Here is a 21,968-nt window from a genome sequence, read left to right as displayed (position 1 = left end):
ACTCTGATCATGGGACTGACCTTGAGTATTATCTAGACTGTTATGGCAAATGGGAAGGAGAATGGGAATTTATTTAAAGACAATTATGAAACAATTATTTAAAGACAATTATGAAAAATGTTGGACTGAAGTGAAAAAAGACTTAGAAATCTAGTCAAATTTAAAGCTTTCACTGCTAGGCCGTATTGCTGCAATAAAAATGAATGTATTGCCTAGAATGTTGTTTTTGTTTCAAACATTGCAAATTTTGGACAAAATGGACTGTTTCAAGAAGTGGCAGAGAGATATCTCTAGATTTGTCTGGCAGGGCAAGAAGCCTAGAATAAAATTTAAAATACTAACAGATGTAAAGGAAAGAGGTGGATTTGCCCTGCCAGACCTTAAACTTTATTATGAATCAGCAGCTTTTTGCTGGTTGAAAGAATGGCTACTTCTGGAAAATGTAGACATTTTGGATTTAGAAGGTTTTAATAATGTATTTGGATGGCATGCATACTTGTGGTATGATAAGGTCAAGGCACATAAAGCATTTAAAAACCATATTGTCAGGAAAGCATTGTTTAATGTTTGGATAAGATATAAGGACCTATTGGAAAATAAAACTCCAAGGTGGCTGTCACCGATGGAAGCGAAGGCTCAGAAAAAGCTCAATATGGAGGTCAAATGGCCGAAATATTGGGAAATTTTGGAACAAGAGGGAGATAGACTGAAATTGCAGAGTTTTGAGAAATTAAAAAACAAAGTGCAAGACTGGCTTCAATATTGTCAGATAATGGAGGCATACAATTTGAACAAGAAAATTGGCTTCCAGGTGGAAAAATCAAAATTAGAAACAGAACTGTTAGAACCTAAAACTAAGATTCTGTCTATTTCGTCAATGCTTGTTTAAAATCCAGATATTTAGCGTTCCAGTACTCACGGTTAGTTATTTTCAATGCCAAATTGTCCCAGGAAAAAGGCAGCGCATTGGCGAAATAAAAGGAACTTGGACCCTAAAATCTACCCTAATTTGGTACTGAAACGGAAAGGGTTAAACAGGAAGTCACCCTTCCGTTTTCTTGTAGTAACAACAAAGCAAAGACAACGTAAACTAGAGCCTTAAAAATTGCTTTTAAAGGATCGTCTTTCATCATTCACAATTGCGGAACCCCCCTTTGGAAGCAGGAGAAGAAGGGGGATTTTTATTGAGTTGTTTAAACCTGCGGAATTAAAGTTAAAGTAAAGTAATTTTCTACTGTCCTGACCCTGGAGCGGGGTATCAGATTTGACGTTTGAAGCTCATTGACCAGAAATAAATGCTTTGACAGATAGTTAAAAGGAGGGAAACATTGTGATTCCATTGTTTCCTTTCGCTTTTTAAAAAAGAACAAATATGAACAAAATATCTTAAAGAAGAAACTCTGTTGCTATTGTTTTCAAGGAAAAGAACAATCAGAAGTTTCTCCCCCTAGAGGGGAGCTATGAAATTGTAACTAAATCCTGGGAACTTGCTGCTGTTTACTGATTACAACTGTGGGAAAGAGTTTTGTGACCTTGCAGGACAATGCCTTCAGAAGCACTGTTGGGTGCTTTCTGTAATATAAGTGCCCTATTGGATCAGTTAAGTCAGAAGATGGACTTTATGACAAAAGCTGCCAGTGCCTTTGATCAGGTAGTGGAAAATTATATGGAGCCCACTCAGGAACTAAAACAGGAGTGCTGGAGTACTGTGTCCAGTTCTGGGCACCACAATTCAAGAAGGACACTGACAAACTGGAACGTGTCCAGAGGAGGGCAACCAAAATGGTCAAAGGCCTGGAAACGATGCCTTATGAGGAACGGCTAAGGGAGCTGGGCATGTTTAGCCTGGAGAAGAGGAGGTTAAGGGGTGATATGATAGCCATGTTCAAATATATAAAAGGATGTCACATAGAGGAGGGAGAAAGGTTGTTTTCTGCTGCTCCAGAGAAGCGGACACGGAGCAATGGATCCAAACTACAAGAAAGAAGATTCCACCTAAACATTAGGAAGAACTTCCTGACAGTAAGAGCTGTTTGACAGTGGAATTTGCTGCCAAGGAGTGTGGTGGAGTCTCCTACTTTGGAGGTCTTTAAGCAGAGGCTTGACAACCATATGTCAGGAGTGCTCTGATGGTGTTTCCTGCTTGGCAGGGGGTTGGACTCGATGGCCCTTGTGGTCTCTTCCAACTCTATGATTCTATGATTCTATGAGTGTGCCACGACAGAATAACAGAAAGAAGAGGACCCTGCTGAATCTGGGACGCCAGGGATGGAGGGACTCTCGGCCCAGCAGGAAAGTGAGCTTTTGGATTTGACAAATGAACTTGGAAAAAACCTGACTTGGAAAGATAAAGTTTGGATTGAACTGGAAATGGGGGGTTGGATTGACCCCCCCTATGCAGGGAGGTTTGGACTTTCCGAGTCTGGAAATGGGCTGCCAGAGGTTTGGAGCTGTTGGGACTCCCAATTTGGAGGGAATCTGAAATATGTTTTAAAACACCACATGGAGCTTAGTCTGGACTATGAGAAAGGGGCTGATTTGCTGAAAAGGGTCAAAAACACTACAAAGCTGGAGTTCCCGCGAGTGAAAGGAAAATATGAAGAAGAGCTGCGAAAGGGACATGGAAGAGACTTGAACGCCTCGGATATAAGGGCACCAGGTTAATGGGCCAGACCAAAAAAAAAAAAAAGTCTGACAACCACGGGACCGGGGGGAGGGGACGATGGAAGAAGATTGGATTGTTTTTATTCTATTGTACTTCTTTTTTTGTATTATTATTAATAGAAATGTTTTATGAATGTTGGGAAAATGTTGAAATGAAATTACTTGGCTCTTGTTAAAATGTTTAAAGAACTAGGCAAAAAGGTAATGGTTATGAGAAGTTGGTAAAAAAGATTTAAGTTTTAAGCTCTAAGGTTGTCTCTATAAGATAAAATGAGAATAGAGTAAGGTAACGTAATGATAAAATATTATGAATTATGGAAAGGATTTGCTGCGACAATTATTAATCAAGATACAAGAGATAGGAGGAGGAGGAAGTCATGGATAGAAGGTAATGGAATTTGGAGAATTTGATAAGGATGGTTTTATCTTTTCTTTTTTTCTCATGTTTTTCTTTTTTTTTCTTTTTGTAATCTTGTCTTTTTGTGTGTGTGTGTATTTTTTAAAAAAATTCTTTTGTTTCAATAAATATCTTTTTTTAAAAATAAAACAATAAAACTAAGATTCTGTCAAAGATGTATAACTTGCTGTTGAAATGGAATACACAGGATGAAACGGTGAAATCTGCTATGATTAAATGGGCACAAGATGTTGGACATAACATAATGATGGCTGACTGGGAACAGTTATGGACCACAGGTATGAAGTTTACGGCATGCAATGCCTTAAGAGAGAATATTATGAAAATGATATACAGGTGGTACATGACCCCAGTCAAGCTTGCAAAAATTTATCATTTGCCCGATAATAAATGTTGGAAATGTAAAGAAACTGAAAGTACATTCTTTCACCTTTGGTGGATGTGCCCAAGGATTAAGGCTTTCTGGGAGATGATATATAATGAAATGAAAAGGGTATTTAAATATAGCTTCCTGAAGAAACCAGAGGCCTTCCTCTTGGGCATAGTCGGCCAATTGGTGCCAAAGAAGGATAGAATTTTCTTTATGTATGCCACAACAGCAGCAAGAATTCTCATTGCAAAGTATTGGAAGACACAAGATCTACCCACCCTGGAAGAATGGCAGATGAAGGTGATGGACTATATGGAACTGGCAGAAATGACTGGCAGAATCCGAGACCAGGGAGAAGAGTCGGTGGAAGAAGATTGGAAGAAATTTAAAGACTATTTACAGAAATATTGTAAAATTAATGAATGTTAGAATGATGTTAGAATGAAACTACTGTAAGTGGTTCTAGCAGCAATATCATAAAGGTGTATGAAAAAATGGCCGGTTAATAGGTGAGAATCTAAAGCTATAAAATATTAAGTTAAAGGACTAAGACAAAAACAAAGAGGGAAAGGAATTGCTGAATTAACCAATTGAACTGGAATACAAAAAAGGGAGGTGAGAGGAGGTCAGGGAAGTAAGGAAATGAAATGTAAGATACGGAAGGATTAATCTGTTTTTAAGTGTTTTTTCTAACTTTTTTTCTATATTTAGTATTTTGTATGGTTTTTTTCTTCTATATTTTCCCTTGTCTCTTTTATTTTTAACTATGTATTTTTTTGTTTCTGAAATTTTAATAAATATCATTCAAAAAAAAAAAAAGAACTTAATTAATTCTGGAGGTCTGTTTTTAACCTGAAATTGTTCTTAACCTGAAGCACCACTTTAGCTAATGGGGCCTCCTGCTGCTGCCGCGCCGCCAGAGCACAATTTCTGTTCTCATCCTGAAGCAAAGTTCTTAACCTGAGGTAATATTTCTGGGTTAGCGGAGTCTGTAACTTGAAGTGTATGTAACCTGAAGTGTCTATAACCCAAGGTACCACTGTAGTGTACAGCCCTGTGCATTATGTGTTTCCACAGAAGTAAGTCCCAAGGGATGCAATAGTTTATTTCCAGCTACCTGTAGTCTGAGATGTGTGTTTTCAGGGCCCACCTTATTCCTGGGACTGAACTCTGTTTTAACTGTCCTTAATTCTGAATATAATGATGTAACCTGCTCTGGGATGTGCTAGTGAAGGCTGGATGGTAATAATAATGGTAATAATTTTATTTATTGCATTTATAGCTCCTCCTCCTTATTCTATCCTCACAACAACCTGTGAGGTAGGTCAGGCTCAGACGCCGGTCCAAGGTCGCCCAGTGAGCTTCCTGGTTGAGCAGGGATTTGAACTCTGGTCCCCCGGGTTCCATAATGTCACTTAGCTGTAATGAAGTAAGCTCGATGGCAGCCTGCCATGGAACCAACACGAAAGGAAATAAACAGAATTGTAACCTAAACATGTTGCAGGATACATGTTTAGCTGCTGGTGGTGTCAATAAATGCTCATTTTCTTTTCTGTCATTGTAATAAGACTTCTTCGTGTAGGGAGCGGCTACCCTACTACCTGAAAACGACCCCCCCGCGTCACGACCCCCCCCCGCGTCGACTTCATTCAGGCTTCCTTCTGCAAACACCTCACCAGGAACAGGCTGCGCGGATCCAACCCTCCGCCTACTTTCAGGGTTTAACGGTGCCCGCTCCATTCTCCCCTCGCACGTCTGCTCAAAAGTAAGACCAGTTGTTTTCAACGGGACTTGCCCCCAGGTGAGCAACTGCAGACTTTCCCCGCCTCCGTCAGAAACAAGTCCAGGAAACAAGTCCCTGGAACGCTTACTCGCGAGGAAGCGCATGGAAGATTTTTGCAGCCTACGGCGCGCCGGCAAACACCCACCCACGCACCCCTCACCTGTTCCTTAGGCTCTCATTGAACTCAATGGGTCTCCCTTCTGGCGCAGACGGAGGGGGAGGGGCGTGCGGCTTGCCAGGATCGTAGCAGCGGCCAAAAATCTGCTTTTGGAAGGGAGGGGCACCCTAGGGAATGGAAGCGAGACCCGCGCAATCTATTTTATTTTGAGCCCCTGCGAACTCTCAGCCGCTTCTCTCTTATCTTCATTATGGGCAGGGGCGGAGAGAGGGAGATTCGCGATTGGGGCCAGCCCACCCATTCACTGCCCCCTCTCCGCACTCCCATCCCGCCCCCGAGCGCGCTTGCCGGCTTCCCCGCGCGGAGGGAGGCGCGCGCGCGCTTGGAGAGGCGGAGGCGGAGGCAGGGCTCCAGCTCCACTCCGCCCCGCCGGGCTGCTCCTGCTTTTCCTGGGGGCCGCCGCCGCCGCTGCCTGTCCCGGCTGGTGTTTCTGCCGCCGCCGCCGCCGCCGCTGCGTCTTTCCCTCCGAGGCGCCTAAAGTTTCTTCTCCGCAGCGGAGCCGCCGAGGACTCGGCCGCGGTGGGGAGCCTCGCCGCGCGCGGCAGGGCGCCCTCGCCGTCCTCCGCCGGGCCGTGTGGCCAGCGGCGCCCTCTCCTCTCCGGAGCCCGCGCGCCTTCGTCCAGCATGCTGGCCCGCCCACGGCTCCGGCCCCCGGCCACCGCCGCCTGGGGCCGGCCGCTCCTTTGGCTGCTTCTCGCCGCCGCCGCCTCGTCGTCGGCCGAGCCGCGCTCGCGAAGTTGTTCCGAAGTCAAGAAGCTCTACGTGGCCAAAGGTTTCAGTCAGAGCGAGGCGCCCAGCCACGAAATCAACGGTGAGGGGCGGCGGGGAGTTAGGGGGGTGGAGTAGCCGTGGGGGACCGGCTTTGGGTCACTTTCTGCGGGGTGGGGGAAATAGAAGCTTTCTTTGTCGTCAGTTCTGGAGTAGGCTCGGGGTTTAATTTTATTATATTCCACGACTCTTTCTCGCTCTACCAAGACTTTCCAGGGGGGGCTGCCGCTTTTCTCTCCCTTCTCCCCGAGGTTTTGCCAAGAGCTTTCAGCCGGCAACTGGTGTCCTTGGACACCCCCGGGGCTTTACTCGCTCCCCCCAAAAAAAAACACACGTCAAAAACAGTTCTGATTTGGCAACCCATGCTGTCTGAACTGCCTTGGAAAGCAGGGCCTCGTTGGGGTGGGTGCGGGAAATGGACCCCAAACTCCTCGATACCGGGCCCCCTCCTCCTTTGCAAACTTGGGACAAGGCTTGCAAGCCCGACGCCGTTCTTCTGTGGAAGTTCGATTTGGAGCTCAATCCCAGGAGCGTCTACTTGCATGTAAGCCTCCTGGAGCTCAGTGGGACTTACTTCTAGGTAGGCGCGTGTATCCCCAAAGAAAGAATTGGGGAATGGGGATTTGTGTGAAGGAGAAAAATTTGCCCCCCTTTCTCTCTCATTCTTTATCAAGTTGTTGCTTGTGTAAGGCTGGGGGCGTGCGGCGGCGGCCGTGTGGGGAGAGCTGAGGGGGAAATCTCCAGTGAACAAATTGGCAAAAAGCTGTAGCCTTTTATAGCAACCCCCGAACGAACACACACACACACACACACACACACACACACACGCACGCACGCACGCACACAATTACAATTTAATTGTAATCTGGGTTCCTGAGTTTTCCAAACACACTTTTCAAGAGAGCCCTGGATTGCAGCCATCTCATTCTTTCTTTAAACAACTTCAGTTTCGGAGCAGCTGAAAAGCGGAGGGGTGAAGAGAGATTATTTGGTGAGGAAATCACCTCCCGTCTCTCTCCCCCAGCCCCCCTTCGGATCTACTAAATGAATTCAGGCAAACCGTGGAGGAATTTGCTGATGGAATTCGCAACAATTGATGCCTCCCAAACCATGTGGCTGTTGCTCTCTTCTCTAACCCCCCCCCCCTTGCAGTGGGGTGGAGTTTCTAGCAAGGGAGCTGAACTCGGGATTGGTGGGAAAGAAGGTAGACTGCATTTACATTTCCTTGGCAATTGAGAAGCCTCTGCCATTGAGAAGGCCACACAGTATTCCTACCCCCCCTGCTGCTTTTTTTGTCGTAGCAAAAAGAAAGAATTCAGTAACTCCTAAGTAGTTTCGGGAGGCAAACCATAAAGAGGAGACATGGCTGGTCACCTTGGCCATTGCCTTGACCTGCGTTTCAGGCAGTTGATGAAAATTGATAATGGCCTGGAATAGCTAGGATGCCAAGAAGGATGGTGAAGAAAAACTTACGAAGAGCCTGGCCAACATGGTCAGGCCAAAGGGGCCCAACTAGGCTAGCGCCCTGCCCTGCCAGTAGCCAAGCAGATGACCCTGTGGGAAATAGACTGCAAGCGGGACCCAAGGGAAACAGCCCCCTCCCCACTAACAGCCCCCAGCAACTGGGAGTCAGAAGCAATACTGCCTCCAACAGTGGAGTGAATAATCTAACCACTGACACTAAGCCACAAATTGCCTCCTCCAGGAACTTGTCCAGTTCTCTTTTAAAGCCATCCAAGTTGGTGGCCATCATAGGAGTCAACTCCTGGGGTTGAAGGGTCTTCTCTCCCCCCCCCCGTAAAATATTTGAGCCCCCCCAATAAATAGGCATTGTCATTCAAATGGTGTTTATATGCTGCGTCGTGTGAACAATTATGTGGGGCAGGGCTTACCTGTCCCCCCCAATATTTTATTCAAGTTGGCATCCGTGGTGCCCATTGCTACATCTTGTGGGAGGGAGTTCTAGAGTAAAACTGTTTTGTGAAGGAGTCTTCTGACATTTGGCTTCGTTGGAGGGCACTTGGTGATACTCATCCAGCCCTGCCCCCCCCCCGATATATTTATCTTTAAATGAAAGCAATTAACATGCCCTCTGTATTTTTGTCACATTGCAAAAGCCACATTTAACTTGTTTGCTGCTTGCCAGATTGTGCAGCTAGGCAGCCCCCCACACCCCAAGCTGCCATCACCCCCTTGGGAGAGCATCACTTTAACTGGCCGATGAATTTTGGCGGACTTCTTGCCGAAACGTGAGACTCTCTCTGCAGGAAGTTCTTGGCCTTTCTCTGGTTTTACATTTGGACCCCACCAGGCTTTATAAATAGGCATCCTGACTTTTGCCTCTTTCCCTTTAGAAGAGAGTTATTAGCAACACTTCCTAGGGAGGAGAGGTGGGAAAGAGAGGTGTTGATTCCCCCCCCCCTTAAGAATCAAGAGAGGCTGCATGCATTGTTCCGTACTTTTAAAGCTCATTCAGAACAAATCCTATTCCTAAAAAGAATTCTGGGCACTGTAGTTTTACCTCTCACAGTTACGGTTCCCAGCAACTTTTAACAGGTTGCAGTGAGGGGTCAAAAATGTGTATTGAATGTGCTTTAAAGGTATAGTGCATGCTCAGCCAGCTGTTACTAGGGGATGGTCTCCTGCATAAAGAACCCTGTTTTATCTGTCCCATCTAGCCCAGGACTGTGTGCCAGCCTCCCTGCTCTCCAGATTACACTTCCATTCAACCCCAGGTCAAGGATGATGGGAGTTTTAGCTTGCCAATATCTGGATGACACCTGGTTGGTCTTTGCTGACTGGTGGCAGCCAATCAGCAACTCTCCAGGATCTCTGCCAGAAAGAGGTCTTCCCCAGCTGATATTCTGCTAGATTGACCCTGGGAAGATGTGCATGCACTGCTGGCCCTCTGAAGGGAGAATGAAGTAAGAGGCTTTACGCAGGGTCAGCCTGCTATTTAGCTCTCCCGCACTTCCCAGTCTTCTTTGACTGGCAGTGACCCTCCAGGGCGTCTCTTTCCTCACTTACAGCCCAGTTCCTTTAAAGCTGAGGAGGACTGGGTTTGAATCCCTACTTCGCCAAGCACTTTGGATCGGTCTCTGTGCATTCCCTTCTTGTTCTGTGCCAGTAAATGGGTGGTGGCGGTGGCAAAACCTACTATTTAGGGGTTTTAGAAGCTGATTTCTGTGGAGTTTGGTCCTTTGTCTATCTAGTTCATTACTGCCTGCATGCTAAATGGCCGTCCAAGGAGTCTTATTCCATCCCTGCATAGAGATGCCAAGGCTGAACCCCGGACCTTTTGCTCTGCTACTGAGCTGAGGCGTCTGTGAGAATAAAATGGATTGTAAGGCACTGCGTAAGGTCAGTACTGCCCTGCTATAGAAGAAGGACAAATCTCTGAGGTCTTATCCTTACAACGACCCTGTGAGGTAGGCCCGTGTTCTTATACCTGCCCCCCAACATATAAATAGAACAGTCCTCTGTATAGAGGCTAAGTCCCGCCGACAGGGCTTTCTTCCAGGCGAGGCTCCTGGGGTCTCAGCTTTTTCAAGTTTATAATGGAGGTGAGTCTTGAGTGGATCCTTCTGGATTCACAGCTCAGTCTTGCTGTGATGTTTCTCAAGGCTACCTGAGAATGGGCCATGGAAGCTGAGTGGCAGAGCATTTGCTTTGCATGCAGAAGGTCTCAGGTTCAAGTCCCAGCATCCCCAGGTAGGATCTGCTCCTTGAAACCCTGGAGAGCTGCTGCCAGTCCGTGTAGACAGCACTGCGGTAGATGACCAAATGGCTGCTGATTCAATATGAGGCACTACTGGCAAAGAAGGGTGCTTTTTCTAGAGTTCAGAACTGCTGTGCCCTTCCAGATGTTGCTCGAAGACAATTCCCATTGCCCGTGGCCTTTGGAGGGCCACTGATGCTCTTCTCCACCACAGCCTTAGAGATGGTGCCAAAACCAAGGAGGCCACTTTGCGCCACCAAAATGCACCGCTGGGAATGTTCATGGATAGCATTTGTGTAAATCATATGCTTGCAGGTGACTTTGAACAGGCTGCTCCTGTTGCTGTTGTTGTTATATTTATTTATATCCTGCCTCTTTCCCTGACAGGCGACTTACTGCTAAAATAGAAGCAGCTAAAAATACAGGGAAAAGCAATGCTTTTTTAAAGAAACGCACACATTTAAACATCAGTAGAATATGGATGCTTTAGCTGAGATTACTGCATTGCAGGGGGTTGGACTAGATGACCCTCAGGGATTTCTTACAGCTCTACAGTTCTATGATTCTACACCCACCCACAACCACCCACCCACCATTACAATAAAAAGTCTGGGAGCAGACACCAAGAAGGCCCTGTCCCACGTCCCCACCAAGTAGACCTGTGAGGGTGGTGGGACTGAGAGTAGGGCAAAAGCCTCCCAAAAATCTCAGAACCTGGGCACGTTCGCATGAGTGAATATGCTCTATCAGATAGCCTGGACCTAGGCTGTATAGTGCTTAATAGGTCATAGCCAGCACAGTTTGAATTGAGCCTGGAAACAGACCGGCAGCCAGTGGAGCTTTTCTAGCCAGGGACTCGTCTGCTGCCATGGCGCCCTTGGCTGAGCCATGTGTCAGTCTCCCATTATCCAAGAGCAAGCTTCTCGTTGCTGTTTCAGAACTGCAGAACACCCACTTTGCAGCTTTGCCTTGATGCATTTGTGTGACAAAGGTACCTTGCACACTTTAAGCAAGCAAAACCGTCGTCACTGCGCTTGCACCAAAACGTTATTTCTCCCCACAACAAGCCTCTTTTCCACAGTTGCTTGTTTCAAGGTTTTTTCCCCCCACCCCCTCCAAAAAGAGAGAGACTGCTGCCTTTATTTTCCCTTCTGAATGACCTACTGGACTGCATTCTCCCAAGGAACAAAGGATGTGCCTTTTTAGCCGGGGCCTTTGAGAGACCACCAAGGACTCTCACCCTGGCGGTGCCATTTCACACTACCCCCACAATAACAAAAATGCATGACTGAATGACTCAAAAATGTGGAGGGTTAAGGCATTCATCTGAGTCTAGGACACTGTCACAACACAGACAGCCCCTAAGTAAATACCTTGACACAGCAGGACGTAGGGAGTGGGAGTAAATCTTCACTGTTGCAGGTGCCCTCCAGGTAGCTGTGGCATATCCTCTTTCCTTGCCATGAACAAAGACAGTGCTAGTTATTTTTTGTGTCTTGGGGAGGTGCCAGAGTTCAGAGGTAGAGCGTTTGCAGGAAGACCTGAGGTTCAAACTCCACCCCCCTGCATTTCCAGGTAAGCTGGGAGGGAGGGCTGCCTGAAACCCTGGAATGCCAGACTCTGCAGACAATACAGAATGAGATGAGGCTATGCCATTTATTTATTTATCTATATTTATTTATGATAATAATAATTTCAATCTGACTTCCCCCCCCCCTCAAGGAGCTCAAGGTGACCTATGTGGTTCTCCCCCTCATTTAATCCCCACGGCGGCCCTGTAGGGTAGGCTGAGAGGCAGCAACTGGCTCAAGGTCACCCAGTGAGTTTCATGGACAAGTGGGGATTTGAACCCTGGCCTCCTAGGCCCTGGTTCAATGCTTTAAAGCGCTGCACACATAGGCTCTGTCTCATTTATTCAGCAGCATGGAATGTTGACCACTGCAGGGTCAGCGGTATAGGGAGGCTTCCTTTCTTTCTGTGTCTTAAAGGAAGGGCAATAGATCAGTGATGGAGCCCAAGCTTTGTGTGACAAAGGCTACAACATTCAAGCCCTGGCACCACCATTTAGCAGGACCAAGTAGGTGGAGAGGGGCAAGGTGCACAGAGCGCCAGACAGACAGTAACTGAACAAGGTTCATTTATTTCATTCAATTATTAAACTTATCACCCAAAGGTATTCAAGCAACTTAAAGCAAAAGGAATATACAATACATAAAGCCATGGGGAACGGGGGGGGGGGGCGGGAGGCGTGCAGGCGGGGGGAATCCTATAATACATGAATATAAAATAACATGGAAATAAATACACCAGCCGTATAGGTAGTGGCGAACAAGAATAACAATGTTCAAATAATAATAATCAAAGCAGTTTTCTGACCACAAATTAGCAAATAAACAAAACTTCAACCTCTTCCTAGTCCAAAAATCATTCATATCGAACCAATATCCTTCCCCCATTTAATCTCCCCACCCAGAAGTCTGGTGTTACAAATCGGTGGTGGGTGGGTCCAATGTCCTCCAGGAATGGTCTGCAAAGCAGGAAAATAGTAACTGCTTTGCGGTTGATCCGGCTGCTCCTCCTCTCCTACTGCTGGTGGGGTTGCAGATCAATATAGTTAAGAAGTAGATGAGCATAGTGCAACTCTGGAACTATGTGCCTCAGGAAGCAGTGACTGCTACAACGTGGATGGCTTTTGAAGAGCGTTAGACAAATCCTCCCTGTAGTGAGTGCTGTGGAGATGTCTTGGAAGACCTTGAGGCTGATGATCCTGCGGAGGGTCCCAGTGGGGTGGGATGAGCCATGCTGGGGCCTGGGAAACATCAGAGTGGCAGGTGAGGAAACAGATTCAGGGGAGGGTCCCAGCAAACCAGCCTTTCTCAACCCTGGGTTCCACCTGGCCTTACCATGAAGTGGCAGATCCAGTGCACACAACATCGCTAACAGATGGCAGAGGGGCCAAACTGCCTTGGAGAAGCAGACTTTGTGATATACAGTGGTACCTCGGGTTACATACGCTTCAGGTTACACACTCCGCTAACCCAGAAATAGTGCTTGAGGTTAAGAACTTTGCTTCAGAATAAGAACAGAAATTGGGCTCCAGCGGCGCGGCAGCAGCAGGAGGCCCTATTAGCTAAAGTGGTGCTTCAGGTTAAGAACAGTTTCAGGTTAAGAACGGACCTCTGGAATGAATTAAGTACTTAACCTAAGGTACCACTGTATCATTAAATCGTGATGTTTAGCTGCTGATATATCATGATGTTGAAAACCAGATATCGTCTGCCCTGGTGGCAGGAAGTGAACCTGGAACCTTCTGAATGCCAAGCAGGTTCTCTGCCACAGAGCTATGGTCCTTCCCAGCTGGCATTCCGCCTCCCCCCCCGCCTCGGTCTCTTTTTTCTTCACCCTGATGCTGCTTCTCTCTGTTCCTTGGGATCTCCTTGCCTCTCTTCCTAATAAGAACATAAGAAGCGCCCATCTCAGTCAGGCCAATGACCTGTCCAGTCCAGTATCCTGCTCTCATTATGTCCAACCAAATCCATATAGGAAAGTCACAAGCAAGACCCTTTCAGCTATTGGTTTCTGAAAACCATCCAAGCTGGTGGACATCACTGCCTCTTGTGGGAGTGAGTTCCATAGTTCAACTGTGCACTGTGTCTAATGCTCCTTCCTGCAGTTGTCATTCAGTGGTAATACCAGCCATTGCATCTTTGTTGCTTGTTGATTTACACATTTGTCATTGCAGCCTTGGCTCCTTGCCGCTTGCTTCCAGGCCTGTTGGGCAAAACTTCAACCCTTTCTGTTCCATTGCTGGGCGTCCAAATCAGTCCTCCTTGTTTTCCTGCATTTTGGAGATGCTTGGTGGTGGGTCAGGTCAGCCAATATGAAGCTCAGAATCTTTCCTGAAAGGAAATGAAGCAAACGCCAGAGAATGTTGTCTGGGGAATCCAGCTTTCGATTGTCCTTGCATTTGAAATGCATTTGATTATCTTGTTCCTCTGAAGTCAGGGCTGCAGCCGTGCACTAATTTTCCACTAGCGTCACTGGCGTTTCTGCAGAGGTGGCTCAATCCTGGTGCAAGAGCATAAAATAAGGAGAGTCCTAGTGGATCAGACCAAAATCCTATTTGTCCCATGATTGCATTGCCCACAGTATCCAGCTGGCTTTAGGAGTTCATGAGCAGGGCATGTGAGCAATAGCGCGCTCTCTCCCTCTCCCACTCTTGTCCCCCAATTTATAGGAAGAGGACTGAGGGATCAGACCAATGGCTCATAGTGCACCATCCTGTTCTTGCAGTGGTCAACCTGATGCTCATTATGGGAATCGCACATGCACAGAAAGCTTTTAACATATCTATAGAATTATATTGAACAGATATTAATTATTGCTTCATGTGTTCGGCATTACAAGCAATATACCGTATTTTTCGCCCCATAGGACGCACTTTTCCCCCTCCAAAAATGAAGGGGAAATGTGTGTGCGTCCTATGGGGCGAATGGAGGCTTTCGCTGAAGCCTGGAGAGCGAGAGGCGTCAGTGCGCACCGACCCCTCTCACTCTCCAGGCTTCGCGCAGATCTCCGCAAGCCGTGGGAGCCTGCGCCGGGCTCCCGTGGCTTGTGGAGAGTTGCCTGCATGCCGAAGGCTGGGCACGCTGAGCTCAGCGCGCCCAGACTTTGCACAGCTCTCTGCAAGGTGCGGGAGCCCAGCGCCGGGCTCCCACGGCTTGCGGAGAGTTGCCTGTTCTGGGGGCTGGGGTCGGGGGAAGCCTGGGGGGGGGGGAATAAAAATTTTTCCCTTTGTTTCCCCCCCAAAAAACTAGGTGTGCCTTATGGGACGGTGCGTCCTATAGGGCAAAAAATACGGTACATAGACACTGATGATGAATGTATTTGGAAACAGATGATTTATGCTAGCTACTCCATTTGTTTTTTCTCATCCGCATCTGATGCTGAACACATGGCTATTCACATAAATTGAATTTTCAAATCAGCCTTTTTTGTGCACATTTTGGTTTTCTTTTGCATTGTGGGAAGCCTGCAAGCAGGAACTGAGCAAAACGGTAGCCTCCCCTGACTTGTGATTCCTTCACTGAGTGCTCAGATGCATAGTAGTAGCTGTTGATAGTGTTGTCCTCCAGGAATTTGTCCAATCCTCTTTTAAAGCCATGTAAGTTGATGGCTATCGCTACATCCCCTGAGAGCAAGTTGCAAGCCCTGTGCGTAGAAGTCCTTCTTTCTGGGCACCTTTGTCCTGCCCCTTCCAACATTCAGCTTTATTGGATGGTCCAGAGTTCTAATACTGGGAGAAAGAAAAGCTTATCGTTATCTGCTTTCTGTGTGTAATTTTATACACCTCTGTCACACACAAACTGTACAGTGGTGCCTCACAAGACGAAATTAATCCGTTCCGTGAGTCTCTTCGTCTTGCGGTTTTTTCGTCTTGCGAAGCACGGCTATTAGCAGCTTAGTGGCTTTGAGAAAAAGGAAACAAACTCGCAAGAACTCGCAATACATTTCGTCTTGCGAAGCAAGCCCATAGGGAAATTCGTCTTGCGGAACGACTCAAAAAACGGAAAACTCTTTCGTCTTGCGAGGCATTCGTCTTGCGAGGTACCACTGTACTTGCCATGCAATCAAAGTATCCCTTTCTCTCAGGGAAGTTGTTCCAGCCCCTAAATCATTTCGGATGCTCTTCTCTGAACTTTTCCCAGCCCTGCATTGTCCTGAGGTGAGGTGATTGGAGCTGTAAACAGTATTCCAAGCACAGTTTCAAAATACTTGTCAGTGCAGCGTGATTTCTGGCCCCTTTCCTAATTATCCCCAAGATGGCATTTCCTCCCCACATCTGCTGCACCATGGGTCAGCATCTTCATTGACCTGTCCATTAGGACCCAAGAGTCTTGTTCCTGGCTGGTCACAAGATGCCATGAGCGTAGATTTGAAACTGGCATTCAGACTTGGTGGTGTTTCCAGGACGTCTCTTCGTTGTCAAATTTTGCAGGGTGAACTGTGTGTCTGCCTGGGCCCTGTGTGAGGGTCGGAGTAGATGCATGGATTTCTGGGGTCTGAGAAGGGAGGTATGTTAGAAGGAGAAGGAATTGATGTTGTTATATATTTATTAACAATTTATATTACTGTAGCATCCATGCATGCAACACTCTGTATTTCTGTAACATTCCCTTATGTTATTATTGTTTTAGATACTTTTACATGTTAAGCAGTATGGAAATGGTCCAAATAAGAAAATAACATAGGTGACACTTGTTCCCCCCACCCCCAAGTGTATATCAGTACATGTGAAAAGGATAAAATAATAATAATAATAATAATAATAATAATAATAATAATAATAATAATAATAATAAATTTTATTCATATCCCGCCCTCCCCAGCCGAAGCCGGGCTCAGGGCGGCTTAGATCCTTGTGACACGGAAGCAAAGAAGCCTAATGCAATTAAAGGCTGCATTAACTGAAGTTAATCACACCTGGAGTTCTGTATCCATTTTTGGGCACCACAATTCAAAAAGGGTATTGGTAAACAGGAACGTGTGCAGAGGAGGGCGATCAATATGATCAGTGGTCTGGAAACCACTGAGGAATGGTTGAGGGAGCTGGGCATGTTTAACCTGGAAATGAGGAGACTGAGAAGGAGATATGAGAGCCTAATATCTAAAGGATTATTACACACAGGATGGAGGAAACTTGTTTTCTCCTGCTCTGCAGGGTAGGTCTCAAACCAATGGCTTCAAGAAAGGAGATTCCAACTAAACATTAGGAAGAACTTCATGATGGTAAAAGCTGTTTGATATTTGAACAGTCTTCCACTTCCATGTTTCTATGATCACTACATGAAACAGTGAACACTATTTCATTTCAAAGCATAACATGACAAATCAAACAATGTCTTTTGATAGTACTAACACCATAGCCCTTTAAATTTATTATGAAATTTCAGTCATTAAGACACATATCCATTGATCTTACTTGTGTTGAAATGTACAGGCTTGGCATGACACAATATAACTTTGCAGTGCAATTGGGCATAAATAAATAAGATAACCAGCAACCTGTTCCTCAAAAGTGCCAGATTCAGGAAACAGCAGCTAGATTATTTGGAGCCTGCAGCAGAAGACCCCCCCCCCCCACAATATATTCTGCTGCAGTTCTTTAAGGGTCTGTCAGTAGCAGAGAAAGGGCAGGGGTGCCCTGCGCCTCTTCCCTATACGCCGGGAGTCTTCCTGCTTTCAGTTGCAGTGGCAAGAATTGTCCAGAGTGAACCAGGAAGGCAGCTCTGCCTGCAGAGCCACCAGACCCACTGGACTGGGAGCTCTGGCTTTTCCATTCTCTTGCCCTTGGGGGCTAAGGCTAAGAGAAATCTGCCACTGCTCTGTCGTAAGAAGATGCCTTACACTGAATCAGGCTGTTGGTCCACTTAGCTCAGCATTGTCTACACCAGAGCTTTCCAAACTTTCCCTGTTGGTGACACACTTTTTGGACATGCATCATTTTGCGACATAGTATCTCAGTTTTACTAGCAAACAGGAGGTTAAACTAACCCCTTTCCAGCCCCAGGAGGAGCATGGGGAGCGTTCATGTGACACACCTACACACTGCAGCCAACACACTAACGTGTTTGGAAACCTCTGGTCTACACTGATTTCCAGCAGGGGAGCATTCTCAGCGCCATTTGGCAATGCTGGGATTGAACCTGGGACCTTCTGCCTGCGAGGCAGACACTTCCCACTGAGCTGTGGCCCTTCTTCCCCTGTGGGAGCAAAGGAAACTGCCTTAGTTCAACCATTGATCCATCTAGTTCAGCAGTGTCTACACTGACTGGCAGCAGCTCTCCAGGGTCCTGTGCATGTGCCTTCATTGAGCTGCTTTTTCAGAGGTTGAAGGGGATTGGTTCATTTTTGAAGAGAAGGGGCAGCAAGACATGTTGAAGTTAGTATCTCCTCTTCCCCACAGCCCTGCCCAGATTTCCTTGAACAGGAGTGTGAGCCTCCCTCTTTGCCCTCCCAGCTGCTTGTCTTTGCCTTGCTGCCTTGAAAGCTCCAAGATTAGGGTTTTGTTTGGCAGCAGCCGGGATGTTGGGTCTGGGCAATCTGCAGCGTTAAGCGTGCGGTTAGCCAGAGCTGCTTAGCGATGGGCCAGTGTGAGTGGGAGGACCGTTTTGCTTGGCATCCACTTCACACAGAGCCCTGCTTGTTGTGCCAGAATAAGCAGTCATTACATTCCACGTCATTTACAGTCAAATTATTATCTATTGTTGAAATTCCCTCAATTATCAGATGGCTGCCTTCAGAAATGCAGAAGAAGACAATCTCCCCTCCCCACTCACCACCCAGATCACTGTGGAAGACTAAAGTCATTCCCAAAGGCAGATAGGAGTCACATTTCTAAGTACCGGTATGTTTGGACAATGCAAGGAATGTGTGTGTGTGTGTGTGAGAGAGAGAGAGAGACAGACAGACAGAGATGGATACTTGCAACACTGTTGGCAGTTTCTTTCCTTCAAAATCCTTTTTTTTAAAAAGTGTTCCTCAAAGTGAGGCAGGTCTCCCTGAGAGGCGGGCAGAGCTGGCCCCAAGACTCGACCCTCCTTCCTGATCCTCCTGTGAGGCTCCACCATACGGAGAGGAGCATTGCTTTGTCTGTTACGCCATTTCAGTACATTCTGAAAGCCAGATGGACAGAGCTTTGGAGTTGACTTTGACCTTCTCTGGCGGCCTGTTTTTATGACATCAGACAAGGGCGTGGACTCTGAAGGGCACACGTGTGTTTCACAGCGAGGCCTGCACAGCTGGATGCTTTTAGAGCACACAGACCTGGATTCAAAAGTCCTAAGCAGCAGCTCCAGAATTTGGAAGGCCTTTGGCGAGAAGGTGTGAGCGAGTGCCCTTAATTTGGAAGTGGCAAGTGGCACCAATTTGATCTCTGGCCTGCTGGGATGCCTAGACCAAACCAAGGTTGCTTTGGACAGCTGGGTCCCTTTGTCCATCTGTTTTGGTCTTGTCACCCTCTGGAACCAGCTGAGCTAACTGATTGGCTTTAGAAAGCCCAGACCCCCCCCCCCCGGGAGTCTAAGCTTGCTTTTTGTTCCTTGCAGGAAGTTAAATAAAGAAATGTTAATTTTTTTGCACGTTTGACCTTGATTCAGGTATGTTTGAGAGAGATTCCAGTGTGCACAGCAGTATGTTTTCAGGTATATTTCCTGATAGCCTTCTAAGCCAGCTTCACCAGCCTGGTGCTCTCCAGATGTTCTGGGTCAGTGGGAGTTGTAGTCCAAAACATCTGGAGGCCACCAAGTTGGTGAAGGTGGCTGTAAAGAGCCTGATTAGTCCAAGGACCATCTAGCTGGGCATCCTGTTCTCACAGTGGCCAACCACAGAATTCCCAGTAGGAAGCACATAAGCAGGACCTGAGCGCAGTCTCCACTTGTTATCCTCCGCAACTGGCATTCAGGGGCTACTGCTTCTGACAGTGGAGATGAAGCGTAGCCATTGTGGCTGGCAGCCATTGACAGCCTTTCCCATGGATTTGTCTTTTAAAATTGCCCAAGTTGGTGGCCATCACTGCATCTTGGTGCAGAGAGTTCCATAGTATAACTGTGCACTGCATGAAGAAGTCCAGCTTCATTGCACACCCGCAAGTTCTAGTGTTAATGAGATACAGAGAAAAACGTTTCTTAATCCACTTTCTCTGTGCAGTGGCCCACAAACACCCACAATATTTGCTTCTTTGGTGGCACCCGTTTCGTACGTTGGCTACCCGTTGTACGCATCCTTAAGCGCTGTCATTAATATGAAGACACCATCCTGCCCCCATCCCCCCAAATTAGAAGCTGGCTGAAGTTTCTGGTCCATTTCCAAGCTGTTAAAAACAGTGCAGAAAACAATTCCTGGAACTTTAAGTGTACCTAAAAGCTGATGCACTTGTGTGTTTTTAAAACGTCATGCTTAATTTCAGCCAGTAAGTAGCAATAACCCAGGGTCCTAACTTGCAACTCTTCTCTGTGGCAGTTGATTTTAGCTGAACTGTACACGAATTGTGAGACCAGCACAAAAGTAATGGGGGGGGGCAGTTAGAAATTGCCAGCTGACTCCTTTATGAATTGACTCTGTTTCTATATTCCATTGTTTCACTGTGGGCAGTAATGCCTGGAACTGTAAATGAAACTTGGGTTCATCTTCATAGAATCATAGAATCATAGAATCATAGAGTTGGAATAGACCACAAGGGCCATCGAGTCCAACCCCCTGCCAAGCAGGAAACACCATCAGAGCACTCCTGACATATGGTTGTCAAGCCTCCGCTTAAAGACCTCCAAAGTAGGAGACTCCACCACACTCCTTGGCAGCAAATTCCACTGTCGAACAGCTCTTACTGTCAGGAAGTTCTTCCTAATGTTTAGGTGGAATCTTCTTTCTTGTAGTTTGGGTCCATTGCTCCGTGTCCGCTTCTCTGGAGCAGCAAAAAACAACCTTTCTCCCTCCTCTATGTGACATCCTTTTATATATTTGAACATGGCTATCATATCACCCCTTAACCTCCTCTTCTCCAGGCTAAACATGCCCAGCACCCTTAGCCGTTCCTCATAAGGCATCGTTTCCAGGCCTTTGACCATTTTGGTTGCCCTCCTCTGGACATGTTCCAGTTTGTCAGTGTCCTTCTTGAATTGTGGTGCCCAGAACTGGACACAGTACTCCAGGTGAGGTCTGACAGAGCAGTATACAGTGGCACTATTACTTCCCTTGATCTAGATGCTATACTCCTATTGATGCAGCCCAGAATTACATTGGCTTTTTTAGCTGCCGCGTCACACTGTTGGCTCATGTCAAGTTTGTGGTCAACCAAGACTCCTAGATCCTTTTCACATGTACTGCTCTCAAGCCAGGTGTATTTGTGCCTCTCATTTTTTTTGCCCAAGTGCAATACTTTACATTTCTCCCTGTTAAAGTTCATCTTGTTTGTTTTGGCCCAGTTCTCTAATCTGTCAAGGTCGTTTTGAAGTGTGATCCTGTCCTCTGGGGTGTTAGCCACCCCTCCCAGTTTGGTGTCATCTGCAAATTTGGTCAGGATGCCCTTGAGTCCATCATCCAAGTCGTTGATAAAGATGTTGAATAAGACCGGGCCCAAGACAGAACCCTGTGGCACCCCACTAGTCACTCTTCTCCAGGATGAAGAGGAACCATTGATGAGCACCCTTTGGGTTTGGTCAGTCAGCCAGTTACAAATCCACTGAGTGGTAGCATAGTCAAGACCGCATTTTACCAGCTTCTTTGCAAGAATATCATGGGGCACCTTGTCAAATGCCTTGCTGAAATCAAGGTAGGCTACATCCACTGCATTCCCTTCATCTACCAGGCTTGTAATTCTGTCAAAAAACGAGATCAGATTAGTCTGACATGACTTATTTTTCAGAAATCCATGCTGACTATTGGTGATCACAGCATTCCTTTCTAGGTGCTCACAGACTGTTTGCTTAATGATCTGCTCCAGAATCTTCCCTGGTATTGATGTCAGACTGACTGGGCGGTAATTATTTGGGTCCTCTCTTTCCCCCTTTTTGAAAATAGGGACAACATTTGCCCTCCTCCAGTCTGCCGGGACTTTGCCTGTTCTCCAGGAATTCTCAAAGATGACTGCCAGTGGTTCTGAGATCACATCTGCCAGTTCTTTTAATACTCTTGGATGCAGTTCATCTGGCCCTGGAGACTTGAATACATCTAAACTAGCCAAGTATTCTTGTACTATCTCCTTAGTTATTCTGGGCTGTGTTTCCTTTGCTGAATCATTTGCTCCAAATTCTTCAGGTCGGGCATTGTTTTCTTTATCGGAGAAGACTGAGGCAAAGAAGGCATTGAGGAGTTCAGCCCTTTCTGTGTCCCCTGTTTGCATTTCACCATCTTCTCCTCTGAGTGACCCCACTGTTTCTTTGTTCTTCCTTTTGCTACGAACATACCCATAAAAGCCTTTTTTGTTGCTTTTAACCTCTCTAGCAAGCCTGAGTTCATTCTGTGCTTTAGCTTTTCTGACTTTGTGTCTACACGTGCTGGCTATTTGTTTGA

The 21,968-nt window shown here is 46.6% G+C and overlaps 1 protein-coding gene across 1 annotated transcript in view; it reads left to right on the top strand.

The window, feature by feature from the left end:
* Window positions 1–5,804: 5,804 nt before the first annotated feature.
* The window catches only part of GPC4 (glypican 4), a 113,553-nt gene continuing 97,389 nt past the window's right edge, over window positions 5,805–21,968 (top strand). Inside the window, exon 1 of the mRNA XM_081180471.1 lies at window positions 5,805–6,224. Coding sequence (XP_081036597.1) covers window positions 6,038–6,224 — 187 coding nt within the window. The 5' untranslated portion in view covers window positions 5,805–6,037. The remainder of the gene's footprint in view (window positions 6,225–21,968) is intronic.

Source organism: Podarcis bocagei (assembly GCF_964188305.1).
Source record: "Podarcis bocagei genome assembly, chromosome: Z".
Taxonomy (NCBI): domain Eukaryota; kingdom Metazoa; phylum Chordata; class Lepidosauria; order Squamata; family Lacertidae; genus Podarcis; species Podarcis bocagei.
The sequence above is the reverse complement of the archived record's forward strand: the minus strand, read 5'-3'. Positions and strand labels throughout refer to the sequence as shown.